The sequence below is a fragment of the Crinia signifera genome, chromosome 1, assembly GCF_055691185.1.
Source record: "Crinia signifera chromosome 1, ASM5569118v1, whole genome shotgun sequence".
Classification (NCBI taxonomy): Eukaryota; Metazoa; Chordata; class Amphibia; order Anura; family Myobatrachidae; genus Crinia; species Crinia signifera.
The window spans coordinates 402,371,136-402,397,281 of NC_139217.1; the positions used below are offsets into that span (position 1 = coordinate 402,371,136).

Here is a 26,146-nt window from a genome sequence, read left to right on the forward strand (position 1 = left end):
CACCATATACCATTCTATTTTTATTCTTTTTCATGGATAAACATATATGAAAATTTGCCACAAGGACCTTTTCTTCGTCCATCCGACAAACAGAAACATCCCGCTAACAAAAGGGAAGTATTGTGCATTGTTTATAAGCGCTGGGCTTTTTCCACTTAAAATTGTGTGGATTGTGTATTTTTGAGTGGTGTCTCCTTGTTAAGTGTTTTGAGACCTACTAGCAGCTGTGCCCGAGGGTGATCCATCTGTCTGTTTTTGTATACTGTGGGATATTTATTTGCATATTTCTAATTTTATTTCATCATCAAAAATACTAGAACTTAATTCAGGATACATTAAACAAAATTTTCTACTTAAAATTTTTTTTTTACATAAATTACTTATCTAACAAGGAATTCAATTTCAAAATGCTTTCAGTGACAATCTAAAAAGCTACAAAATTGAGAAATTTAAAACAGTAACGTAAAATGGTAATGTTCTCATCGCTTAATGTAAAATGTACCGGAAGATCGGCTTATGCAAAATAATGATTAATTTAATATGTAACTTCTGAAAATAACAGTACCTTCAATTTGATAATGATCAGATGTAAAATGACATTACCGTACTCTACTCCAAACAAAATAGATTGTGGTTTTTATTTATTTTGACATTGACTTGTAATTCCTGGCAGCACATCAAAAGAGCAAATGCCATGACCTATTAGAGTATAAACTGCGTATCGCAACATTGTGTAATTAAATAATGGGCTAGTTATTATTTGTCATCTGTCTGGAGGTTTGGAAGTACTGGAATGGAATGTCAATGTACAAACTGCTTATTTTCATGAAGGAATCCGGCACTCCACCAGATACAATATCCGCAGCTTGCTCCATTGCCTTCCCAGTATGAAACCAAATACAGGTAGGTGGCAAAAAGGCGTCACTCGGAGACTCGATAAATTTTCAAAACTTTATTACGTGATGACCGACACCAGTGTTTCGAGCTTTCAGCTTGAAACACTGGTGTCGGTCATCACGTAATAAAGTTTTGAAAATTTATCGAGTCTCCGAGTGACGCCTTTTTGCCACCTACCTATATATATCTGTAGAAGTAACGTGAACAAGTGCTTCATAGTGCAAAGTATCTGTTAAGTTTTTTATTCTTAGACACACTTGGGAGCGGGATCACATACCACATATATGGCGGTATAAAAAAAATTACAGCATACATGCACATCATGTTAGGAACCAGTCACCCTTGCTTGTGCTGCAAATCCGTTTGGTCAGAGATGATGCTAGGCCACACCTACACGTTTTGTCATAGACCCATACAGACTCAATAAGAATTGATTTATTTAGGGATAACTTGTGTGCCTTTCAGGTGGACTTGCTTAAAACTACCTTGCACAAAGAAACCAAGACAGTCTTTCTTTGAACTCTCAGAGGGTTTAACTGATTAATTTACTTTAGCCCTTCAAAAGGCAGATACATATTTGTTTCACCTATACCTTCTGGTATGAAAACCAAATTTTGTTAAGCCACCCGCCAACTTCCTTGCCATCTACAGGCTGCCAATGTTCTGCTTGTTTTAACCTATTGGAAAATCTTTTTATGTGCCTTGAGGGTGGTGCCCACCACACTCAGGCTAAATTATGTGTCAAGTATAGCTTTTACCAGCACTATATGATAGGAATCCATTGAGAAAGCTACAGTTGTGTTAATACATGCAGATGAATGTGCAAAGACGGAGACACCCCCTAATAGCATTTGTGTAACTGGTGTGTTGGTTGTATCATAACAATTTATATCAGTGCTATATCAAGCTCTGGACTCTCCCCTATCATGCCACTGATTGGACTATTCTTGCATGCACTACTAGCCACCTCCCAAGAATGCCCCTCACTTTTCCACAACAGTTCTCATACTGTCTAACTTAATTTGCATATTAATGTACTGATTAAACCATTTTTTTAGTTTATTTTTTAATTTACATGCATGTGCAGTCGCAAACAAAACACTTAAGTATGTGAACATCAATAATCCGCACAGCTCTGAATCAGGTCCTTAATAAGTAGTTAGATTCAAGAATTTCAAATCGAAAAAATAGAGAAAACCATTTAGAGAGTACTTGATTTTTTTTCCCCCTAAAAATTTAACAGAACAATTAAAAAAAAAAAATCCTTTTTTTTTTAAATTGCCATCTTTTTAGGTCAGAAAGAATAAACAAATAAACATACACAATTTGCATAAAAAATAGAACCCCAAACCACATTAAAAGATAGAAATGGTAGACATTTATTTGAATACAACATGACAATTGTAGACACATTTAGTGGTCTTTTTTTCACTGAACAGGTGTATCTATAAAACACTTCACCATAGGGGAGGAATAAAACCACACACAATATAAAGATACATGTTAGTTTAAGCATTATATTGTAAAAACAATTTTATGTAAATGAAATAAACAGATAAAATGCAGATTTAAATCTAAGCTGTAGAAAAACCTGTACTTGCTGTTTTATGCTGTTTATGCTGGCAGCAACATTAATTTACATATATATATATATATATATTATTTATTGGTGTTTTGTCACATGATATCTGGAAGAAGCACCTATTTCCAGTGTAAAAGCGTGTATCTGGCCTAAAATATATTATATTTAACAAATTGATAAAGAATTCTAGAAATTAACACAAAAACAAGGTATAAAAGGTGCTTTAAAACACATATAAAAGGCAGTTATGGCACCAAAAAAAAAGCTCTATATACTGTATACACTTTGGAATTAAAGATATTTTGACATCAGAAATTGTTATTGTAATTAAAAGGGAATAAAAAAAAAGTACACAGGAAAAAATGATATGCCCACAACATTTATTGCTATTATATTATGTGCAATCCTGTGATGCAAAGTGAATTTTGTGTTAATTTACTTTAACATATATTTGATATTTAACATTCTAGAGAATAATATAATAAAACATATATTTTAAAAGCCTTCAACCTTTGGTATTTCACCTAAGGGCTGTATTGGATGTTGAACTGTTAAAATATATTAATTCAGGTGACACGCATGTCAACAAGGACCAAAAAATTATTTTATGACATTTTTTGTTAACTTTTAAGCACATTCTACAATCCATCACCTAACAGTAGCTTGGGATGTTATGAGGTAAGCTTCAGTTACACAAGTGACAAATGTTAATTTATTGTACAAACAATAGATCTTGCAGCAATTACTTCCCAAATTATAGTAACATATGAAAAAAAAAAAATCACATTGTTGCTCTTCCAACATGACTCACAGGAAGTACAGTATAAGATTAAAAATTATTTGTCATGTGTGCACCTAGCGGCTCAACTACGCAACAGAAACATTTACATATTTTAGTTAGGTTAAGACAACATTTATAGTAGCTTCCAAGTTTAATTTTATTGAGTATACTTTTTCTATAGAATTCTTTCCTCTACATTTATATCTAAATGTAAATTTTTGGACATGTTGCAAAGTAATAGACTGTAAATGTTACACTCTTATGTTTACATTCTTTGTGCCCACTCGCTATACATTGGCTGTTAGTGTGACCATATACTGGCCTTTCCAGCACTGTGGCGACAACTTTTACAGATATAAAAACACAATATTCGGAATGGAGTAATTTATTTAGAAAAATTCATATTTAATAAAAAGCAGTACAATACACTAAATATTAGTAAATGCTTTATAAGGTAACAGCTACAAAAGACATGTGAAATCTTACAATATCTTAAAAAAAAAAATAAGCAGGCTTATTGTGACAAATTGATATTTTTTTCATATTAGGAAATACACTATAGTTTGATGAGCCTGTGACTGGTTTAACAATTTGCCATAAGTAAGCAATTAATATTTAATTTTTCCAGGGTAAATAAGAATTTTTGTCTTAAAACGAATGCTTGTTGCAGTGTTTTTTTGGTTTTCTGGGAGAAAAAAAGTTTCTAATTTTTGTTGTGTGTGACATTCATCTTTAAAGAGGCAATGTTCAGTATGTTGGTTAGTGGACTATATTAAACTAAAAGGAAGAAAATAAAAGGTTTAGGGCTTGAGTAACACTAAATGATCTTACCCACCTCCTCATTACATTGTTCAGGAGTATCCTCACAGTAAATTCATAGGGGGGGGGGGGATATTTGGTAATCTTGGTGACATGGTGTATATTTTTGGGGAATTTTCTGGACAAAATGCTTTAGAGATGCTAAGTCTTAATAAAGATTACAAAAAAGTTTAAAATTCTTAAACTCATTACAAGTTATAAAACCATTGTGCAACTACAAGTTAAATAAAGACCATGTGTATGTCTAGCATTTTAAGGTGACAAACTAATTACTGTTGATCAATAGTGGTCGTCATAGTGACTGTCAACTTAGACACGGTCGACCGGATACCATAACATAAATCATACAAAATGTAGACATTGGGAAGTTTCTAAAAATAAAAAATAAAACACGAAAGTAAAAAGTACAAACCGTATTATTGCATTATTCCAAATAAACGCATAACAAAACCCATAACAATTACTGACAGTTTTCCATGTGAGAGATAAGTATAGTGGTGCAAAGGTCACTGTAATGTACACAAATACAACAACAAAAAAAGGTGCTAATCTGGGCATTTATTAGTGTTTATAAGCAGATGTTAACGGAATTTATAACTGTTATGGCCAAGTTACAAATATATCTAGACAGACAATACTGTGTATGTTCGAAAGTTTGGAAGGTACGTCATTCAGGATAGCATGTGGATGGAAAAGACTGCATGAAACACATGCTACAAATAGTAAAAGTCGACTTTATGCACGTATTTCTAATTGGCAAGTTTAACATCACAAAGCACAGTACACAATGGTACTTTTATTAACCAAACTCCAAAAATTGTGCAATATACATACAGTGTATCTGTAAAGTATTTATAGCCTTTCACGTTCTCCACATTTTGTTTTGTTACAGCCTTATTTAAAATTGGAATAAATTATTTTTTCCCCTCAAAATTCTACACACAATGCCTCATAATGACAACATGCAAAATGTTTTTGGAGATTTTACTAATTTATTAAAATTAAAAACTAAGAAATCACATGTACATAAGTATTCAAAGCCTTTGCCATAAAGATTAAAATTGAGCTCAGGTGCATCCTGTTTCCATTGATCATCATTAAGATGTTCCTAAAGCTTAATTGGCGTCCACCTGTGGTAAATTCAGTGATTGGACATGATTTTGAAAGGCACCCACCTGTCTATATAAGGTCCCACACTTGACAGTGCATGTCAGAGCACAATCCAAGCATGAAATCAAAGGTATTGTCTGTAGACCTCCAAGACCGAATTGTCTCGAGGCAAAAATCTGGAGAAGGTTACAGAAAAATATCTGCTGCTTTAAGCACAATGGCCTCCATCATCCATAAATGGAAACTCTTCACCAGGACTCTTCCTAGAGCTGGCCAGCTGTCTAAACTGAGCAATCAAGGGAGAAGGGTCCTAGTCAGGGAGGTAACCAAGAGCTCAATGGTTACTCTGTCAGAGCTACGGTATTCCCCTGTGGAGAGAGGAGAACCTTCCAAAATAACTATTTATACAGCAATCCACCAATTAGGCCTGTATGGAAGAGTGACCAGACAGAAGCCACTACTTCGTAAAAAGCACATGGCAGCCTGCCTGAAGTTTTCTAAAATGCACCTGAAAGGGCTCGCAGACCATGAGATACAAAATTCTCTGATCTGATGAGACGAAGATTGAACTCTTTGGCGTGAATGCCAGGCCTCATATTTGGAAGAAACCAGGCACCGCTCATCCCTAGGCCAATACCATCCCTACAGTGAAGCATGGTGTGGGGATGTATTTCAGCATCAGGAACTGGAAGACTAGTCAGGATAGAGAGAAAAATGAATGCAGCAATGTACATAGACCTCATTGATCTCAGATCGGGGTGATGGGTTATTTTTCAGCAGGACAACAACAAGATATCAAAGTAGTGGCTTCAAGATAACTCTGTGAATGTCCTTGAGTGGCCCAGACAAATCAGATTGAACATCTCTGGAGAGAGCTGAAAATGGCTGTGCACAGACTCTTCCTATCCAATCTGATGGAGCTTGAGAGAAGCTGCAAAGAGAAATGTACGAAACTGCTCAAAGATAGGTGTGCCAAGCTTGTGGTATTATATTCAAAAATACTTAAAGCTATAATTGCTGCCACAGGTGCATTTAAAGTATTGAGCAAAGTTTAGTTAGTATTGTGTGTAGAATACTGAGGGAAAAATGTATTTATTCCAAATTGAAATAAGGCTGTAATAACAAAATGTGGGAAAAGTAAAGTGCTGTAACTAACTTCCGGATGCACTGTATACTGCAGTGATTCCTTTTTACTTTGTGGAAGGTGGATCTGGGAAGTGTGCTGTAACTCAATAAGGGGATTTTGTGTACAATAAATTCAATAGAAGACACTTAAAAATTAGCTTTTTCATTTCAGGTTTACAGTATTCTTTTGAATTGAATTTAGGAAACATCCCCTAATTGAGCTACAGTGCACTTCCAAGATCCACCTTTCACATTTTGTTTTGTATTTACTAGTTATCTAGGGATGTAACACTGATATAAAAGATGTGCAGCAGTAACTTTTATACATTAGCGTCCAGGTCTCTCTCCACAATTTAGATAACGTTATACCTTTTTACTTTGCCATTAAGCTAGGTACACACCATAAAGATATTTCTTAACAATATGCACGATAACGATATCATTAATGATATTATTGAGCATAATGTCTATGTATTATATCGTTAACTAAGCTTGCTCCCGTGGGTCTTTAATAAATGCCCCATCCCTTGTAGTCTGATTATGCAGTCCAATTTTGACAATATCATCAAAAACTGCATGTTTTGGGCAGGGCCCGGGTGATGTCCTTGAACGATATCATGTGTGTAGGCGCTAGGTCATTTGAGTGATATTGTTGACGATATTGCTCACAGAGGAATCTTATAGTGTGTATCCATTATTTACCCATAATTTGAACATTTCCCAGGTCTATGTTCCATTATTACACACTTTACAACAACTCTCTTGTATGAAGGGCAATGTAATTACTCTACTTAGCACAAATTAACAAAAATGCTAAGGATACTTATGTAACCATGCCACCTCTGGGAAAACAAAGTATGCCATAGAGACGGTATTGTGGAGACAAAGAGGCATGCTAGCCACTGGTTCTTAATTGTTATTAACCATTATTTTTGTTTTTCCTGCCCTAATACAAATTAAGTACTATGTGAATTAGAATGATAAAGATTTAATAGACATTATATATAATTTTAATTGTCATATAAATTGTCTAGCATCCAATCTATTCTATTCTTTGAAAAACAGACATAAAAAAAAAAAAAAAAAAAACAACAAGTGGGTTGGCACTTCTCTATATTGCATCACCGGAGAGGACGTGTAAGAATGTATAACAAACTTAAATAATTTGCAGACTGAATAATGCTGGATAACTACACACATAAGAACCAGGATGACTAGCACTGATGCTTTACAACTGGTATTGCTGCTACTGAGGATATTATTGGAAACGGTAAAAAGATTTAACAATTTAAGAGGTTTTTTTTATGTTTAGCTAATCAATTTTCTGATATGTAAAAACCACATGGTTTGACTTTTCCACTTTGTGAGCAGCATTACAAACTTTTGTATTATACAAAATAAATAAAAGAACAGTTTTGTCATTCCAGGGAACTGTTTATCTAGCTCAAACAAAATAATGTCTGATGGGAAACAAATTCTGGAGAAAGGGGGACACAAGGTAGGATCTGGCATATGTCCTTCTCCACATAAAGTATGGCACCCATATACTTTTTAAGTGCTCCAATTTCACCATAACATACAGTACACATCACAGATAAATCTGACTAAGGAAGAACAGAGATTATATTTTGCTGCTGCCAATTACCTATTAGATATGATAAAGCCATTTATTTGAGTTGATCATGGAATTAATGCACAGATCTAGACCGAACATCAACGGATTTAGATCTTGCATTAAAGAAAACACAAGTTCAATGGGAAAGAGCTGAACACACTTTAGCAATATATTTGTATATCCCAGCAGCCAGCTGTTTTAACTGCAAAATTATGCCTTTGCAGTTTATTACAGCAGAAACCTCAACCATTCCGAACGCCTCAAAGTAATCAGGTCAGATATAATAATACAAGCAGGTGGAAGACCATATAAATTCTTCTTTTACAATAAAAATCAGAGTGGACTTTCCTTGATTCCAATATTTAAGTAATAAATAAGTAAGTATTAAACCACTCTACAACTAGACTATTAATCGATTGTGTGTGCTTTTTTTTCTGTTTAGTCAGTTCTAAAACCTCAGTTAAGACTAACACAAAACTATATATGACAGTACTTTTCTATACTTTCATGAAGGGGTAATACTAACTTCCACCCAAACAACTGCAACTGGCAAAACACCAACTTAAAAAAAATATATATTTGTGTTGAACTGGATCTTCTCGGTACTTAACCAAGAATATATTGGTTGAAGTTTGGCCAATATGACAAGCATTGTTTTGTTTTAGCATATAGCATATACATTAATGTCGACTTCTTTCTGTAATGAAAGCAAATAGAAATTGATCTACTAAAAACTACATAATATATTTATGTACTGTAAAAGCTGTAAGCATCCAACCAAGCAGTATGATCATAATATGGGAATTTAGAGGTGTATACTAATCATGCTCACTAGATTTAATATATCTATTTAAACATGATTCATACAGTTAATATATGTAGCAAATATCAACAGAGAATTGAGGTGTTTTAGATACAGTATAAGGCTAGTCCTTCAAAATACATGTCTTAAGTGCAGTTAATCGGAACAGGATGTTTTTTTTTTTTGTGGCTGCTACTACAGATGCAAATAGTTTAATTTATAAGAAAACAAATGATAATTTAGTCAAATGCTGCTCTTATTTTTATGGATGATAAAATATAATGTAAAAAAAGATACTGAATAATATCACTAATACGTAGACCTTTACTGTGCAAACTCTTAAAACCATTTTTACATAATATTGTTACATTTATTTATTATGCTTTAGTGAAAATATGGTGCAAAATACTTTTCACCCAACAGAAAACTTAATAAAAAGTACAAAAAAATAAATAAACAAGGTAATTTTGCACCACATTAGCAGTAAAGACCATTTACCAAGGTCTGCCCAGCAAAGCCATCACTAAGATAAATTTTAATATGTTGCGTAAAATTAGATTGAATTAGATTTTATTGAACTTTGCTATTTTATGAACATTTGTGATATTTATCAAATAGTTATCATGGTCCCATTAATATAAAGCTAACTGGAAAATCACCATAACAGATCACTTTGTAAAAAAAAAAAAGGAAAAAAAAAGTATTGCAAAGTTCAAAACTATTTAATTTTACGCAATATATAATAAAACTTATATTTCCATAACACTTCTCATGTAAATTTTTCTTCAGTTCTATACTAGAGCTTTGAGGTTAACTAAAATATTGCATCAAACAAAAAAAAAGTGCATAAGATAACTAGGATTTAAGGATATTTGGCCAAAGCTGTGTGATTACACCACCTATGAAGGATAAGAGTTCCGCTGTAATAAAGCTTAAATAAAAAAGTTCGTAAGACCATACAGCTCCACAAAGTGTCTAACTTAAATAAATCCACAAATGCAGGTCAATGTGTTCATTAATAATAGTTGTTACAAGTTTAAAGACATTGAGACATATTGATTGTGTGCCACTGTTTACATATGGAAATACCATTATCACATGTATGGCATTCCTTTAAAGTTTGATTTAAAAAATAGTTTGGAGGACACAGCTATGTTTTATGGATAGGTACAGTTTCTGTGCATCACAGTGTTCTATTAATGGCAGGTTGATTGACAATAGTGTACGTTTTTGGCAGTGCCTTTGATGATAAATAAGGCAAATGCATATTCACTAAATATATGAAAATGATCTGAGTATTTAAAAAAAAAAAATGCAGCTTGCTACAAAAGTGTCCATCAGTGGGTTAAATACTATGTAATTTTCTTTTTGATTGAAGAAAGCTCTTTCTGCATCTCACTAAACTTTGGACGATTCTCCGGCTTATAATCCCAACATCGTTGCATTATTTTAAACACTTCCTCTGGACACTTCTGTGGAACAGACATGCGGTAACCTGCAAAAGATTAGGAAACACACTAAACCTCTCCAACTGAAGTAATTACATTGTTATATGCTGTGTTTTTGAGAACTACAGTGCAATTTCTTAGGAAACACAATTGTAAATGTTAAAAAAGAATTCCCCATGCCAGTAAACACAGAAATGTTCTTATATTATACAGGTGACATACTTTACCATCGAGCTTACTTTTCATACTTTTTAAAGCTGGCCTCCTAGACACACATACTATACTTGACATATATATATATATATATATATATATATATATATATATATATATATATATATATATATATATATATATATATATATATATATATAATGTAGAGCTAAAAAAACCACTGAAGATATGCAATAGATGTGACCTTGGTCATGCTTTGCTTATTTTATTAATAATAATAATAAGTATTATTATTATTAATAAGATATGTGCCCTTTTTATGGAATTCTTCAACATGTACAGTAAAGGTAGTTCTATTACAATACAAATGACGTTTGGCTAGAACTATTATTTGCTATGTTACTTATTAGCAAGTATTTCCTTTTATTTATAGCAGGTTTTCTTTAAAAGTAAAAATAAAGGGTCACTGTTCTGCTCTTTTTTCCTCTGCACAGTCGAACACAATGATATTATTTAGCCATCATAAATAACTGAGGTATTCTCATCATCATATTCTTGTACTTCTGTATTACCCTCCACGTACAATGTGCTTGTAGAATGGAAACTGCTTCACATCTCTGCAGCCCATGAATGCTAGCACTGCCACTATTTCTTTGTCTTTACCCATTTGCACTTGACCTACAGTACATTGCACTTCCTTTGTTTGCTGTCTCAAGACCGTACCTCAGTCTCCGACCTTATCTTGTGTTAACAGACAGGTTACATGCTACAAGCAGAAAAAAATCCAAGCAAACCTGACTCTGTCTGAATTGCCTGTCTTTAAGCATCACTAATGTTGAACCTATTTGTAACTGGTACTGAATAATGTGCTACTTCTTGCCAGTTCACCCATTTAAAATCTGATTCTAGAATATGAGCAAACACTGCATTATACTTTTCGGGAAAAAGGATTGAAGCATCTCTACCCTCTTGACTCTCAAGCTACCTATAATAATAATAATGAGTGGTTTCAGGAATTATCTTTTTGTCCTCTTTATGAAATGCAATGCCAAAGTGTAGTAGCATAATTGCCTAGAATGTTATGCTTGGCTTATCTGACTTTTGGGAAGGGGGTGATTTTGCATTAGATCTAAGTGAATAGTTACTATGGGGCAGATTTATTACGTTTGGAGAAGTGATAAAGTGGAAGGTGATAACACACCAGCCAGCCAGCTCCTAACTGTAAAGATAAAGGCTGGGTTTGACAGTTAGCAGCTGATTGACTGCTGTGTTATCACAGGCCACTTTATAACTTCAGCAGGCTTAATACAACTGCCCCTGTATCTGGTGGACACTGATTCGTTGGTTGAAGGAAAGCTTTTTGCTTTATGTTGGTCTACAACAAGACTTTTATTCTGCTCCGGCTTGTAAATGCACGGAGAATGCACATCAGGTGCCGAGTGGGGGTGTTAATGGGTGAACAGGTTGACAGATTCTCTGTGGAAGATCTTTATGGAAGATGATAGGCTGGATGAGTGTGTTAATGGGTGCTGGAAGGGTCAAAAGTCCACCAATGAAACTAAAACATAATTTGGTACTGTACTGACTGTATTGGTATTAATTAGTATAAAAGGCTATTTTCCAAACCATGTACTAATGTAGGCATTGGGAGCAAGTTGTTAGTTTAATCTGGAAGTAATATTTTACACACTGTGGCACTTTTCAAAAAGCGTCCAATACATTTCTGATTTGTAAATTGTATTTATGTGTAAAACCAACCTTACTGACTTAATCTTATTGTGAGACACTTTATATATCATATGAACTTGCTATATCTTATATTTAATGTTATTTTGTCTGATAATTCCGGTTTACCTAATCAATTGTATTATTTTCTTATCTAACTTGTTTTGTTATTGTTACAAAGTTTCAATAATAAAATATATTACTATTTATAAATAAAACTGGAGAAAATGATGGGAAACTACAAGGGACTCGAAGCAGAGCAGAAAACACACATTTAGATTTTTTTTCCTGTATTTCATTGTGAAGATTTATCTTTTCTATAATTGATCATTATATCAGTGGTTCCCAAAATCGGTCCATGTTTTACCCTAAATATAGAGCTTTCCAGCATGCAGGGGCTACAAGCAAAAACAGCCATTAATTACCCTGCATGCTAAAGCTATACATATATGGGCACCCCTTGTATTGCAACATGATTTGTCCAGGTGCAAAGTTACCTGCTTATTTTGCAATGCTCCAGCTATTTTATCATCACGCCCATATTAATGCAATGCCCTTTTACCCGGGTCTCTCAGAAAAGTAACTGCACCAATTACAGATAGTACAAAATGCTACCATACTATTCCCCAACCTGTCCAGTTCCAGACACATAACACCCATTTTCTACTTACTTCACTGGCTATATACAAGATATTAAATAGGTTTCAGAAGAAGCTTCTGATTCCTTACTGCACCACTCAATTAATGCAATCTGTAGATTAACAACTATTAGCAGTACCTGGAATCTCACTGCATTTATCTTGGATTCCAGCTTTTAGCTTTGCAGCTCTGACTCTAACTTGCTGCCCAGCACAGTTTGAGAGGCATTTACACCAGAATTCTTCATAAACAGTTTACTCACACATTTCACTAATGTCCCTTTAGTTCTAAAAATAATACAACTCAAATGTTTCGTTCTCTTTTCTGTTGTACTTATTTTGTTTTGCAAATACATGCTTGTCTTTTTTTACCCTTTTCTACTTGTTCCCGAGCTTGTTGATTGGTCATTCCTGGGTAAGGGCACACCCCAAGGCTGAAGGTTTCCCAGAGGAGAATACCAAAGCTCCACACATCACTCTCAGAACTGTATCGGCCTGCAGGTGGGAGAGCAGAATGTACATTTACTGTATAACACTGAGCTGTTCTGTCCAAGAACAGCAAATGATCGTTTGTGATCATGCATTCATTAATACCACACAATAAAGGATTAATTCTATTACATAAACAAGGCTTCGTACAAGTTCTAAGACCAAACATACATTATGCACTGTACATATTTAACTACTATAGAAACAATTCTATGTACTTTTATAACTTTTATAAATGGAATTTACCCCTTTTTTAGTTGCATTTTATATGGAGTCCATCCTCATGGAGCTCCTTCCTTAGCAATTTAGGGCTGCTAGGGAAGGAGATCTGTATACGGCAGTGCAGCCAATACAATGACATCAGAAGTGATTACTATTGGAGCAGGGACATCTAAACAATTGTTTCAGCCAAATGGTGGTAAATAGCACTCAAGCTGCGACAGCATATTCTACAGTATATTCTACACAGAGGATGGGAACCCACACCAAAAAGGGGTATATCCTTTATGTAATACACTAGAGCATAGGTTCTCAAAGTCGGTCCTAAGGACCCCACGCAGGGCATGTTTTGCAGGTCTCTTCACAGAATCAAGTGACATAATTAGCTCCACCTGTGAATCTTTTAAAATGTGTCAGTCAGTAAAATGTGTCAGTCAGTAATGAGCGCACCTGTTGGATGACCTGGAAAACGTGAATTACAGATGGGGCATGGCTCATCTTTGCAGGGGATGGCGATGGCGACATCCCCCGCCAGCCGCCATCTGTATAGCGAGAAGGGGACGTCCCCCGGGTCACCGCCGGCTTGTCGGTGGTCACCCGGGGTCCCCGCCGCCTGCCCGCACCCCCCCTAACCCTGTCCGTCTCCCTGAAGCGGAGACGGACAGGGTTCCCGTCGCCCCGCTGACGGAGATTGAGACGCACGCGCGTCTCAATCAGATGGCGAGCCGGGCTGCTGGCGGATCGCCAGCGGTGACGTTCTGGCAATTCGCCAGCAAGGAAGAGCCTGGCCCCATCTGTATGTGGGTCCTGAGGACAGAGTTTGAAAACCATTGCACTAAAGTCACCTTTAAGCTCCACTATTGACAATTAAACACAATATATTTAATGCAAAATGTTTAAATAAGTGTGTACCATTAGAGACTAAGCTACGATAGAACTATTCAATAACTATTTCTAACACAGGCAAGATGGTAAAGCTTCTAAACTTGGCCTTAAAAACATTGTTTAACCTAGATTAAATACAGTGCGATAGACAAAAATGATAGGCTAAATTACAGTAAATGGCAAATTACATGTGTTTTGAATAAAAAAACAAACAAAAAAAATAGGCCATGCTTTATTAAAATCACTGATACAAAAATATCTGTAAATTTCATGATCTAAGTCACCTGAATGATAGCATAATAAAGTATGATGTTATAAACATTTAGAACATGTAACAGGCTCTCTCACTCTCTCTCTATTGGCTGAGACTAGTGTTCATTTGCAGGTCACTCCCATAGGCTAGAGTCCTTCTTTCCTATAGGCAGGCCAATCAACAGATCTGCAGGGAGTACATATAATGTATATGACAATGTACATGTAAAAGGCTATGAAAATCTTTTCTTTACAGGCATAGGGGCAAGTATTACATTTACATGTATACAGGGACAGACTGGCCATCTGGCACTTCTGACAAATGCCAGAAGGGCCGATGGCCAGGTGGGCCGAATGCGTACTGTCACTGTGCGAGCAAGCACTTCATTTGCATAATTGCGTCATGACGCGGCTACGTCATGACGTGCAACTGAGCCTCCGGTTTGAGAGGCGCGGAAGCAAGGCGGGGCAGGCAGTTCAGAAGGAGGGTGAGCGGGGTCAGCTGCGCATCCAGCAGTCAGGACACCGCGGCGCTGCAGACACTAACACGCAATGATAATCTATGTCTCCAGGCAGCTGCAGCAGAGAACTCTCTGGGAATGGGGCTGCACATATGGAGGGGTTTGGGGCTGCACATAGGGAGGAACTCCGGGAGGTTGAACCTGTGAAGACGCCGATGGAGGGAGGGCAAAGTGAAAGTGAGTGGCAGGAAGAAAATCCAGCAGGATATGGCTACCTAATTGTAAGTACCTCTTTGTGACTGGAAAAAAGTATTGCATATATACACACGTCACATTACCGCGTCCCCCACAGTCAGACGATGTCGCTGTATCCCCCGCTGTCACTGCATCCCCCACTGTCACTGTTGCAGCATCCCCTGTTGTCACTGTCACAAATGCCAAATGCATTTTCATATGCAGCAAAGCCCCATAGGGGGGGAGGGGTTACGCCAATTCTAGATGGCATAACCCCATAGAAGCCTATCGGCTTTCCTTCGCGTCCCCCGCCAATCCGCACGGACACAGGTGGGGGTGGGCAGTGCGGATTGGCGGGGGACGCAAAGGGAAGCCCATAGGCTTCTATGGGGTTCTGCCATCTCTTGGCCGCCCTGGGGGTAGTGCTGAGTGGGACAGTCAGACAGTCAGATGACCAGTCCGGCTTTGCCTACCGCCATGCCTGGATTTGAATATTGAGCAAGGGATGGTTAAGAGATCATAACATCATCCCCAGCAGCACAAGCAGGACCCACAAGTAAGAGCCAAAATTTTCCCCCATTATAAAGGAGACAGGAGTACCTGATCCTCTAGCATTTTTTACATGTCAGACCCTGGTGATGGAACTTGTAGTTCTACAGTAAAAAAAGTTACATTCTATAGAGTGACTGTGGTCCTAAAGTGTTATTCAGGAGGACCCTGACATTATTAAGTATATTTCCATCAAACCAGGAATTATTACCCTAAGTAGATATACTGTATGTAAGGGGATGGTTACAAAGTCACAATGTGCAATGGGCATAACAGATTGTGTAATTTTCTGTAATGGGAATTACGGTGTGTTCCATAATGTGTAATGCCTCCTTTTTCTGATGCCATGCCTCCTTTCCGTGAGAGCATGCCACCTTTTCACCACGTGGCTTCGCTGCGCAAGGGTCCCATCTAACTGCAGGTGGGCCTGTGTGCTGAAAATGCCAGGGCCGATTTCTGGTCCCAGTCCGGCCCTGCATGTATAACACAAATACAGAGGAAATATGCGTCCTTATCTGATCAATCCTGTCATAACAACACGCACAACACTATTATATACTTTTTTTTCAATGTCTAAAGAACTGTGTATAACATCTATGCAATTTTCTCTGATGTACTGTATATTATTTATCATTACTGATCCTCACTGCTTAGGTAACCGAATGTACTGGACTGATTGAGATGTGTACTTTCTTCTTATGGTTTCCTTTTGATGCATTTGTGAAACTTTCTCTAATGCTGTGTACACACGGTGAGATTCCCTTGCTATGCAATCTTTGCTAACTCTGTACTTTTTACATACAATTGATACAATCTGCATTAGATTTGCACTATATAGTCATTGCTGCCCTGTCTATCTGGGTTTCAATTTGTGCTGTCACGGGAGTGCACATCGGGATTGCAAGGTTAAAAACCTGTGCGATCTGCATGTGATTTTGACTATATAGTCAAAATCTAATGTCAAATCTCAGTGTGTACACAGCATCAGATATATTTATTTATGATTTATTTACAGTTTCTTATATAGCGCAGCAGATTCCGTTGCGCTTTACAATGGTAGACAGTTCTAAAACAAACTGGGTAACAGACAGACAGACTTGGAGGTAGGAGAGCCCTGCTGCAAGCTTACAATCGGTACTTGTGAGTTATTTGGCGCCCGATTTTTTGATTGTATGCCTTAAGTTAAGGCATACAATCAGATGCGATGCGATATCGCATCGCATGCGACCATCGGATGCGATGACCCGATTTTTCCATAGGAATCAATGTTAAAATGATTCCTATGGAAAAAGGGGTCCTTTTCATACCCCTACTATCCAAGTGGGCATGGAGTTGGATATAAACCTGTGGCGAGCGTAGCGAGCCACCGAGCCCGAAGCGTGGCGAGCGTAGCGAGCCCCGCGAGGGGACGGTATTCCGTGTCCCCTCGCGGGGCTCGCTACGCTCGCCACGCTTCGGGCTCGGTGGCTCGCTACGCTCGCCACAGGTTTATATCCAACTCCATGCCCACTTGGATAGTAGGGGTATGAAAAGAACCCCTTTTTCCCATTGAATTCCATGTTAAAATGGACTCAGTCCATTTTAACATTGATTCCTATGGAAAAATCGGGTCATCGCATCGCATCGCATCGCATCCGATGGTCGCATGCGATGCGATGCGATGTGCCCGATCCGACCCGATTTCGAAATCGGGCGCCCAGATAACTCACAAGTACCTTACAATCTATAGGGACATAGGAGGGAAACATGCAACACTTTTGTGCAGATCTGGCTTAAACTGTGGAAATTTGCCAATGGAGGTTTTTTTTGTATGCTGGGAATCATGGATCCTCCCCTCCCAAATATCTAAATGGCCTATTTAGCATGTGGTTTAAACAAAACAAAACAAATATTTACCCATAATATTTTGGAATTTATTCCATTGGCAGCCTTTATCCAAGGTTAAAGAAATACATTATTATGGGGCTATTTAGCAAGCTCCGAAATATAAATTATATTGATTAAAGTTTTGTTATTTTTGTTTTTGAAGTTGATGAGTAAAAAAAAATATTAAAGAAAATATATATTTTTTTTTATTTGAAACGATAATATTGTATTATCATTGTGAACTGTCTTCATACAGTGGGCCAGATGCACTAAGCTTCAAAAGTGATAAAATGGAGAGTGATAAACAGCCAGCCAATCAGCTCCTACCTGCCATGTCGCAGGCTTTGCTTGAAAAATGTTTTTTTTTGTTTGCTCAAGAGAGGGCAAACACAAAAAAGAAAAAGGCTTTGTGGGCGCACTCTTATTTATGTATATTTGTAATTAATTTAAAACATAACTTTTATTTCAATCAGTTAATATAAGATGACAGAAGGATAGTTTAAAGAATTAGTGGAGATAAGTGTGATAGAAATATATCAAGTTAGGTACCAATTAATAATGGCAAAAAAGGGGATTTTTGCATGAAAATGTTGTGTGATGGTCCAATTAACTTTTCACACTTTATTCTCCATTCGGCGCATCACGTCCTTATCGACATTGATATTTGGACAATGCGACTTTGGGCGAAAATGAATGGTTTGGGTCCCTATTCGGTTTAATAACCCGTAGGGATATGTGTTGCCCCAGCAACTGTTGTGATGGTATTCTTACAGCTTGTATTGCTTAAGCAGTAGGCGTATCCAGTACAATTTAATTAGGGATACCTCTATTGATACCACACCAGGGGTTCTTCTGGGGTCACCCACAGGAATACTAGTCTGGCCCGTCACTGCTTAGCTTCCAAGTTCGGGAAGTTTTTGGGCAGTTCCAGTGAGGTATGGTGGTATTCTATTGAGGATTAATTCCCAAGATCATAATTGTCTGGTTTAACTGCATCAAAGCGTTAATAGCTGACTCAATACCTGATTGTTATTGGCCACGTTTTGATTTACTAACTGAATATTAGTAACCAATATTTTTGAACGTCCGCATCAGGTGGTGAAGGATGGGGGGGGGGGGGGGGGGGGGGGCGGGAAAGGGAGAAGGCGGAAAAAAGGATGACGGGGGGGGGGGGGGGGTTTGGAAAGAGCGAGATAGGGAGAGGAATTGGAAAAAAGGAAGAGTGACAGATTTGATAGACAGCAAAAGAGGGGGGCACAATAGAAATGACAGGGAGAGAGAGAAAAGAGAGAGAGAGAGAGAGAGAGAGAGAGTGCAGAGTTATAAATCTTTTGATACTGATAGGGTTAACTGCCTATAAGCTGAATCTGGGTGGCCTGATAAATCAGGTGGTACAAATTTTAAGTGCTTGAAAAATGTCAGACAGGAGCTGATTGGCTGGTTGTTTATCACTCTCCATTTTATCACTTTTGAGGTTTAGTGTATCTGGCCCAGTGCCTCCTACATTTTGACTGTCTGTAAATACCCTGTTTTGTTGTTTCACTGTCTGCTATTGTAAAGCGCAACGGAATATGCTGCGCTATATAAGAAACTGTTAATAAATAAATAAATAAATAAATTTAATGAATGCATGCACAATGGGATACCGTAGGTTTTATAATGTGGAATAACATTATCCTAATAATGTTATAGGGATGCTATCTATGATCCAACCTATGACCCACGTGATGACACATGGCACGCGGTCTCTGTGGGGTGATATAAGATTAGCTGGTAAACTGATGGTGGTGCCATGCTATCTATGTGACATACAGCACACACACCTTGCTCCACTAAGCATTTTAGTAAAGCAACGGTTACCTTTTTCTTACTGAACCAATTTCAGCATGATTATTATCTAATGTCAAATTCTGTTGAGCTCTTACATCCCAAAAAAATGTCTTAAGTAGGGGCTTTAAATTGATTTAATTTAATATAATCTCTGTCTCTCAGCCCCAAATAATATTGCTATGGTGGAAGATTCCATTACAACAGACTGAGCATGAACAGCAAATGGAGCTTATATTAGCAAGCCATCAGGGGAATTCCTTTGGTCACTCTGTTCAGTGCGGCAGCAAAAACAGCTGCAAATACCGTATTGATATTCAGCTAAAGAGTACTCAGGTACAATTTTGGGTGACATGTTGCTTTATTCCTTAATCATTTGCAACACTGACCTTTAGATTTGTGATTAAGGCTATGTACATTTTAGAAACTTGTCAGCTCATTCATGTTGTATTGGTTGAATGTGAAAACGGTAACACCATGGTAGTAACTGTCTTGAAGTCAGTAGATTTAGTGTGTATTTTAACTATCTTTTCCAGCTGTTCTAAATTAGTTTTCAAGCTTAATAGACCATAATTAGGCCCATTCATTGTGCGGATGGAGGTAACATTTATGTTCTTGTCTGCTTACCCACTCACGTCAAACCTTGGCATGCTATAATTTAACACTTTTCACTGAAGTCATTCTTCTGGTGCATATACGAAATATAATTAAGTTCCTGAAAACCGCAATCGCTCGGTGGCCAATATAAAAGCCAGTTAGCACAGTAATACTTTATTACAAATTCAACTATGACACCTTCTGAAGTACTATATTCAGTTTTGCAGCAGTGCTGTCATTTTAACAAGCAATACTTTGTATGTATAAAAAAAGTGAGTGTAATCAAACACTGAAATCCTATTTCTTTATGCGTGAATATATACTGTTATTTGCAGCATAAAAAGCTAAATGAAGGTGTACCTTATTCAGTAAAGGAACTTTATTGTAAAACGCTGTCCCACTTTCTTGTTTAGACACTTGGTTTGGAAACCCTAATACATTAATGAGTTTGAGAGGCTTGTTTTAAGCTTGAGCTCTTTAAATTAGTTGAGCAATCAAACAGAAGAGCAGTGTCAAGTACTCATCAATGGATTTGGCGATTCTTTTTTTATATTACTGAAAAAGGAGCAAGTACAGAGAATTAACGTCTTTTTCTAAGTGTTTACAGAGCGTGTACTGCCCATGATTGCACCTACCGTGATTGGTATGGGTACTGCTCATTTTTATGCTGCTTCACCTGATTACACTGTTTGTAAGAGAGCAGATTGTATAGAGAATAAATGAAGTACATAGGGAAAAAAATGAATGATTTTGATCAAACAGGACTGAAACAAAATTAGGCTGATTTGAACACTAATTTGTTTCAAAATAAATTAGAATTCCCTTATGTAAAGGCTTATTGAGAATGTTATGCAAGCAAGAAGTTTTTGTCTTATCCAAGATCAGGTTTTTAACCTTTATATCCCTAATTCTCCAAAATGCACAAAGCAAATATATTAAGGGTTCTGATTAGGGGACATGGCTTGGAGGGGCAACGTAGTGGAAGCAAGACCAGGGAGGACCCGCTCCCAGGTGGTTTAATCCATGAGTTTTCAGCGGGGATGGGTTCCGAAGGACATAAAGGCTGACTGTGTGGTGCTGGGCTTTGGAAACCGCAACCTATAACTCCAACAGGAGTCACAGTGTTGCCTGGCTTTGTACTCCCCTGGACACCTTTCCTTTCTTCTTTCTGGAGTGTTGGAGACCCAGTGGGGGCTTTGCGGAGCCCCTGGAGACCTGGACATTGGCCTGGCATTTCCTGTATATGGACTTTGCCTCCTATATTGTCTCCTGCAATCTCCGGCTCTATGATTCTACTGGTTATACTAAAGAAAAAGGTACATTTGTTGCAATCCACTTATTCACTGAAATCTCAATGAAAACCGCAGTCTCTTATCTGGACCAGCCTTCTGCTAAATAGGTCCTGACATTGCCTGACCCCTCTGTACCCCATACACTAGTGGCTTAGAGAACTCCATCTCCATATTAGTAGTCTTAGTGGTGCTGCTGGACAGGTCATTGTAGTTGCTTGCAGACACCAGCTCATTTATTGGTTTAAACTAAGATTATTATTGCCTAATTCTGACTGTTTTATTATACTATACCGAAGTCCCAACTGCCTTCAGATGACAGGTGCCAGATGTCCTATAGGATCAGGATGCCGATGCCACAATAACGACAGCTGGCATCCTGATTGGTTAGTACACAGACAATGCTAGCTTGCGGCCCCGGATAGGGGATAATAGGTTTAGGCACTACGGGGGACAGGGGGGACTTAAGGCTGCGGCTTCTCCCCCATAATACAGATATACAAAGAAAAAGATAGAAACCAAGCGCTGATCCTATTCACAATTGGTGGGAGTAAGTTCAGGTAGGACCATGACTCGAACCGCCCCCAGAGTATATTTCTTCAGCTGTAACAACCTAATGGACCACACTGACCTTAGTGATGATCCCTATGTACACATAGTGTTTTCTTTTACTCTTTTCATTCAGAGGTCATCCATTGCTTCAGAGGTTAAGGGTGGATGTACTGACCTGGGTATTGGTCCCTATGTTCACATAAGGGTTTCTTTTCGGAGCTCAGGTTCCCCCAGATCACAACACCAGTACTGATAGCAGGTTTCTTTTTCCAAAAGTTTTATTGCTCCAAATAAAAAGTAAATCCAAACCAGATAAAATAGTATTAAAAACTGCACAGGAGCCTTCACCAGGTGGAACCAACAAAAAACATTGTAATCCTCCGCACCCGGGATGAGATTGGGATGGAATGTCCGCCCAGATGAAATAAGGCAAATGTTGATCCTTCCTGGTTCTGGCCTCCTGATTACACCAACGCGTTTCTGACAGGGTCCTTCCTCAGGGTGTCTCCCCCCATAATGCAAGTTAATACATCTGCCCCTCTGTATGGTAATGAAAGGCCCCACTCAGTTACTCTGATTAAGAATCTGCTCAGCAAAGCAAAAGCCAAAGTGAGAACTTTTTAAAGTTTCTGCATGTACAGCTTTCTGGAACCTGGAAAGTTCTATGAATCATTTGGGGATCCCACCTACAGTACACAGCTGTATCTTCAAAATGAAATACACCAAAAAGGTGCTGAGCTCTCAAATACAGTATTTGTATTTTGATCAGGCTTAAAACACCCATTTACGCTATTATAAACAAAAATGAAACAATAAAAAACACAACATTGCTTTCCTCCTACCTTAAGGAGGATGAGCATACAAGAACATGTAAACTAAGTTGCCCTTAGCAACATTATGCATCCTATTTTTGCTAAAATGTTACGTGATGATTGCTATGAAGCCAAAGAAATGTATGAAGAGTATGGGACAGCTTGTGTTATGATATAGGATGATATTGAGTCAGTTGGTCTGGAGAATTCTACATCTGATAGCTTACTGCCAAGGGAGGGTCTGCCTTTTGGGCTGGTTACATGGTATACGGTTTAAACTTACCGTGCCATCCAACAATGAAGAACAAAGTCAAAGGAAACTCATTGTTTCTTGCTTAACACTTTAAACAATGTTCAAGTATCGGGAAAGTATTTCCTTTTACATAATGTTTTAATATTGGAAGAATAAACAAGTTAACAAAATCTTTACATGGTAAGAAATATATTCTGTCTTCTTATGGAATTTGTATGAAACCTGTATGGATGTGGCCTAACTTCGGCAGTTCTTAAGTTATATACTGTACAACCGCAATAAATGCATTCCTCAGTACAAGATTATAAAAATAAAAAAAGCTAATTATGATTATTACTAAAGAAAGAAATTATTTTGTAGCAGCAAATAAACAGCAGTCTTACCATAGTTCAGGGCTTCTGGGGCTGTCCATTTGATAGGGATCTGCTTCAAACCAGAAGATGAATATATTCCATCATCCTCTTGACGAGACATGCCAAAGTCGCTGATTTTCAAGATATTATTTTCACCTACGAGGCAGTTTCGTGCTGCCAGGTCCCTGGGAAACACAAAAATGTGTTGAAAAAGAATTGAATTTACTTTCAGATTAAACAGGAGCACATGAATAATTCTAGTACTAATACTATCTTTCCCCCCACAGAAATGTATGGTATTGTTTAAAATAAAACAACATTTGGTAACAATATCAATACTTTTTACATAGTATATTAATTTTAATTTTCATAGCATCCACTCGCATACTCAAATCTTATCATGTATGGAATTGTAATTATAAACTCCATTATTTTACTTCTTCCAAGATTCTCTTAGGTGCAGATAGATTTTAGAATGTGAGAATGGTGCAATTATGTAGAAACTGTTTATTTTTTTCAAATACAAATGAAAAAGTTAGCATGCCTACAGTATATGGCACCCTAATATCAAAGAAAATAAATCTACTTGATATAAGTATGCAGACCACTAGTAATGTATCACACTTTACCATACCGCACAGCAGTTGCAATCCTTGAACCAGGACATAGGGGTTTCAAAGTCGGCATGCTTAGCACTTCTAAAGAGCTGGGCCACCCTACCCTCCCAAATGCATTGCTGTAGCCTGTCTTTGCTACTGTAGATGCGGCAGTAGAAACCACAATCTCCTATAAACTAGAACTGACATCCAATCTGGGCTGTCCTAGCAAAATCAATATGATTGGAATGTAGACTTCATTTAGACAGGAGGAATGTAAACTCTCTACAGATATATTCCATATACATCTAACCTCAGTACGTAATGCAGTGCAAGGTGCCTGGCATTAATACACAGTCAGATCTGCAAAAGGTAGGTGTCTTTTTGTCTAAAATGCATCTTAATTGCAACTTGGACGCACAAGGAGAGACTGCTATTCAGTTTGACATTTGTGTACTGTGTGTGTGTGTGTCAGAATTCAGAACAGAACATAACTTGTATTAGAAAAAAAGATTCTGCTACGTTGTTGCACTTCCTATACAAATTCAGACACTCACACAGATACGCAAGTGTCATATAAATTTAGTTCATCCAGTCTTTTCATGCATCCTAGATACATTATACTGCAACTAAGGTACATTTTCAGCAAAAAAGAGACTGACACTAGAAGATTTGCACACATGCCAAGCGGTTATGTTTGGCATGATTGCAGCATGTATGAGGGTACATCGATTCATAGGATTTATTTTACCTGAACCTAATTAGAACCTTTAAACTGATCTGGTTGCAGGGAACAAAATAGGTTGATATTTACAATGCTGGAAGAAAGCTACAACTACAAAAAGTAATAGAGGAGCTGTATTGCACAAAAAAAAAAAAAAAAAAAAAGCTCTGTGAATTCAGTACTGTGACACCAGTGGTAATATCTAAGTGGTGTGACCTTTCACTGTGTTTGTAAAATGTGGACTGGAACAGTTTGGAATATGTAGCACATAATTAGTGTAGATTTATAGCTAAGCAGCATTAGGGGATTTCTATTATATATTTAAAAAAAAAAAAACACATTACAATCACATTCTCCTATCAGAAAAAGAATGTGAGATACTTTCAACATAGGAGAGTTTACAATGCACACAATGGTGCTGAATGTGAATCAGGGGCTTAGTAAATTCTGCCCTTAAATAGTGAAAATGGCTATTTTATTTAAGTAGCAGAGCTATGTATGAAGGCTAGAGAGTCATAGATATCATAGATATCAGAGATATATCTAGCTCTCAGATGAATAGCACTTGCAGCAACAGTCCCCACAGTTCCTTATGGGCACAGCATTGATGGGAATATGTAATAAAAGTGTTCATTCTAGCATCCTGCACCCTAAAAACCTGTGTATTTCCTCTTCTGTCTGGGGTGTCATTCTCAGCAGTGCTGCCACTAACACAGCCTGGTCTGAATCTGTGTTGAGGGCACTAGAAGCACCACAGCAGAGAGTGACAACTCAAGCAGGAAGAGGAACTGCACAGGTTTTGAAAGGTGCAGGGTGCTAGAATGAACATGACAACTTAACTCTATGAAAGCATAGTTGGAGAGGGGTCTTTTAAACCTTCCCTTTTAGGCTTGATCTGTTCGTGATTCTCAGTGCAAGAATTTTGTTATGCATATGATGACCAGTTACGTCAGCCAATCACAAACCCAAAGATATCACTTTGCTTTGTGCTCACTGTTGGGATTGGCAGGGCCAAATCAACAATGAGGATTGGGCTCTAACAAGAACTCCAGTCCTCCACATAAAAATAGGCCCATCATCATGATGGTATGATAACAAGCAGCCTAACTGACCAATTGGACTGCAATGTTTCTATTTTTTTGCAAGAGCAGGTCTTATAGACCATGGGGTACACACCCATGTGGCACTGGCCACACCCATTGAACACTGTCCGCAGCTCCTCTCCTTCTAAGTATAGGCCTGTAAAATATTTTCAGCCCCAGTCCCTTTGTAGACCTTCACACAGCCCATACCGTAAACCTTCAGACATAATGTAAACCAGAAAACAAGAGACGAATATACAATTTATGCTATTATACCTAAGAGTAAATTAAAGTGTCAAAATATTAAAGGAATACTAAAAGCTCAAAATGTAATGGTTTATATAACAACCATGAATGTAAAATACATTGTTCCAGGTTAAGTGGTGTACA

The 26,146-nt window shown here is 37.4% G+C and overlaps 1 protein-coding gene across 6 annotated transcripts in view; it reads right to left on the reverse strand.

Annotated features, from left to right (window-relative positions):
- Positions 1-2,258: 2,258 nt before the first annotated feature.
- The window catches only part of FER (FER tyrosine kinase), a 209,738-nt gene continuing 185,850 nt past the window's right edge, over positions 2,259-26,146 (reverse strand). For all 6 annotated transcript variants that reach the window (XM_083151694.1, XM_083151692.1, XM_083151688.1 and 3 more), the window contains 3 exons: positions 23,385-23,539; positions 13,089-13,211; positions 2,259-10,226 (listed from right to left, as the gene is read on the reverse strand). In XM_083151694.1, the coding sequence (XP_083007820.1) occupies positions 10,084-10,226; positions 13,089-13,211; positions 23,385-23,539 (421 nt within the window). In that variant the 3' untranslated portion in view covers positions 2,259-10,083. The remainder of the gene's footprint in view (positions 10,227-13,088; positions 13,212-23,384; positions 23,540-26,146) is intronic.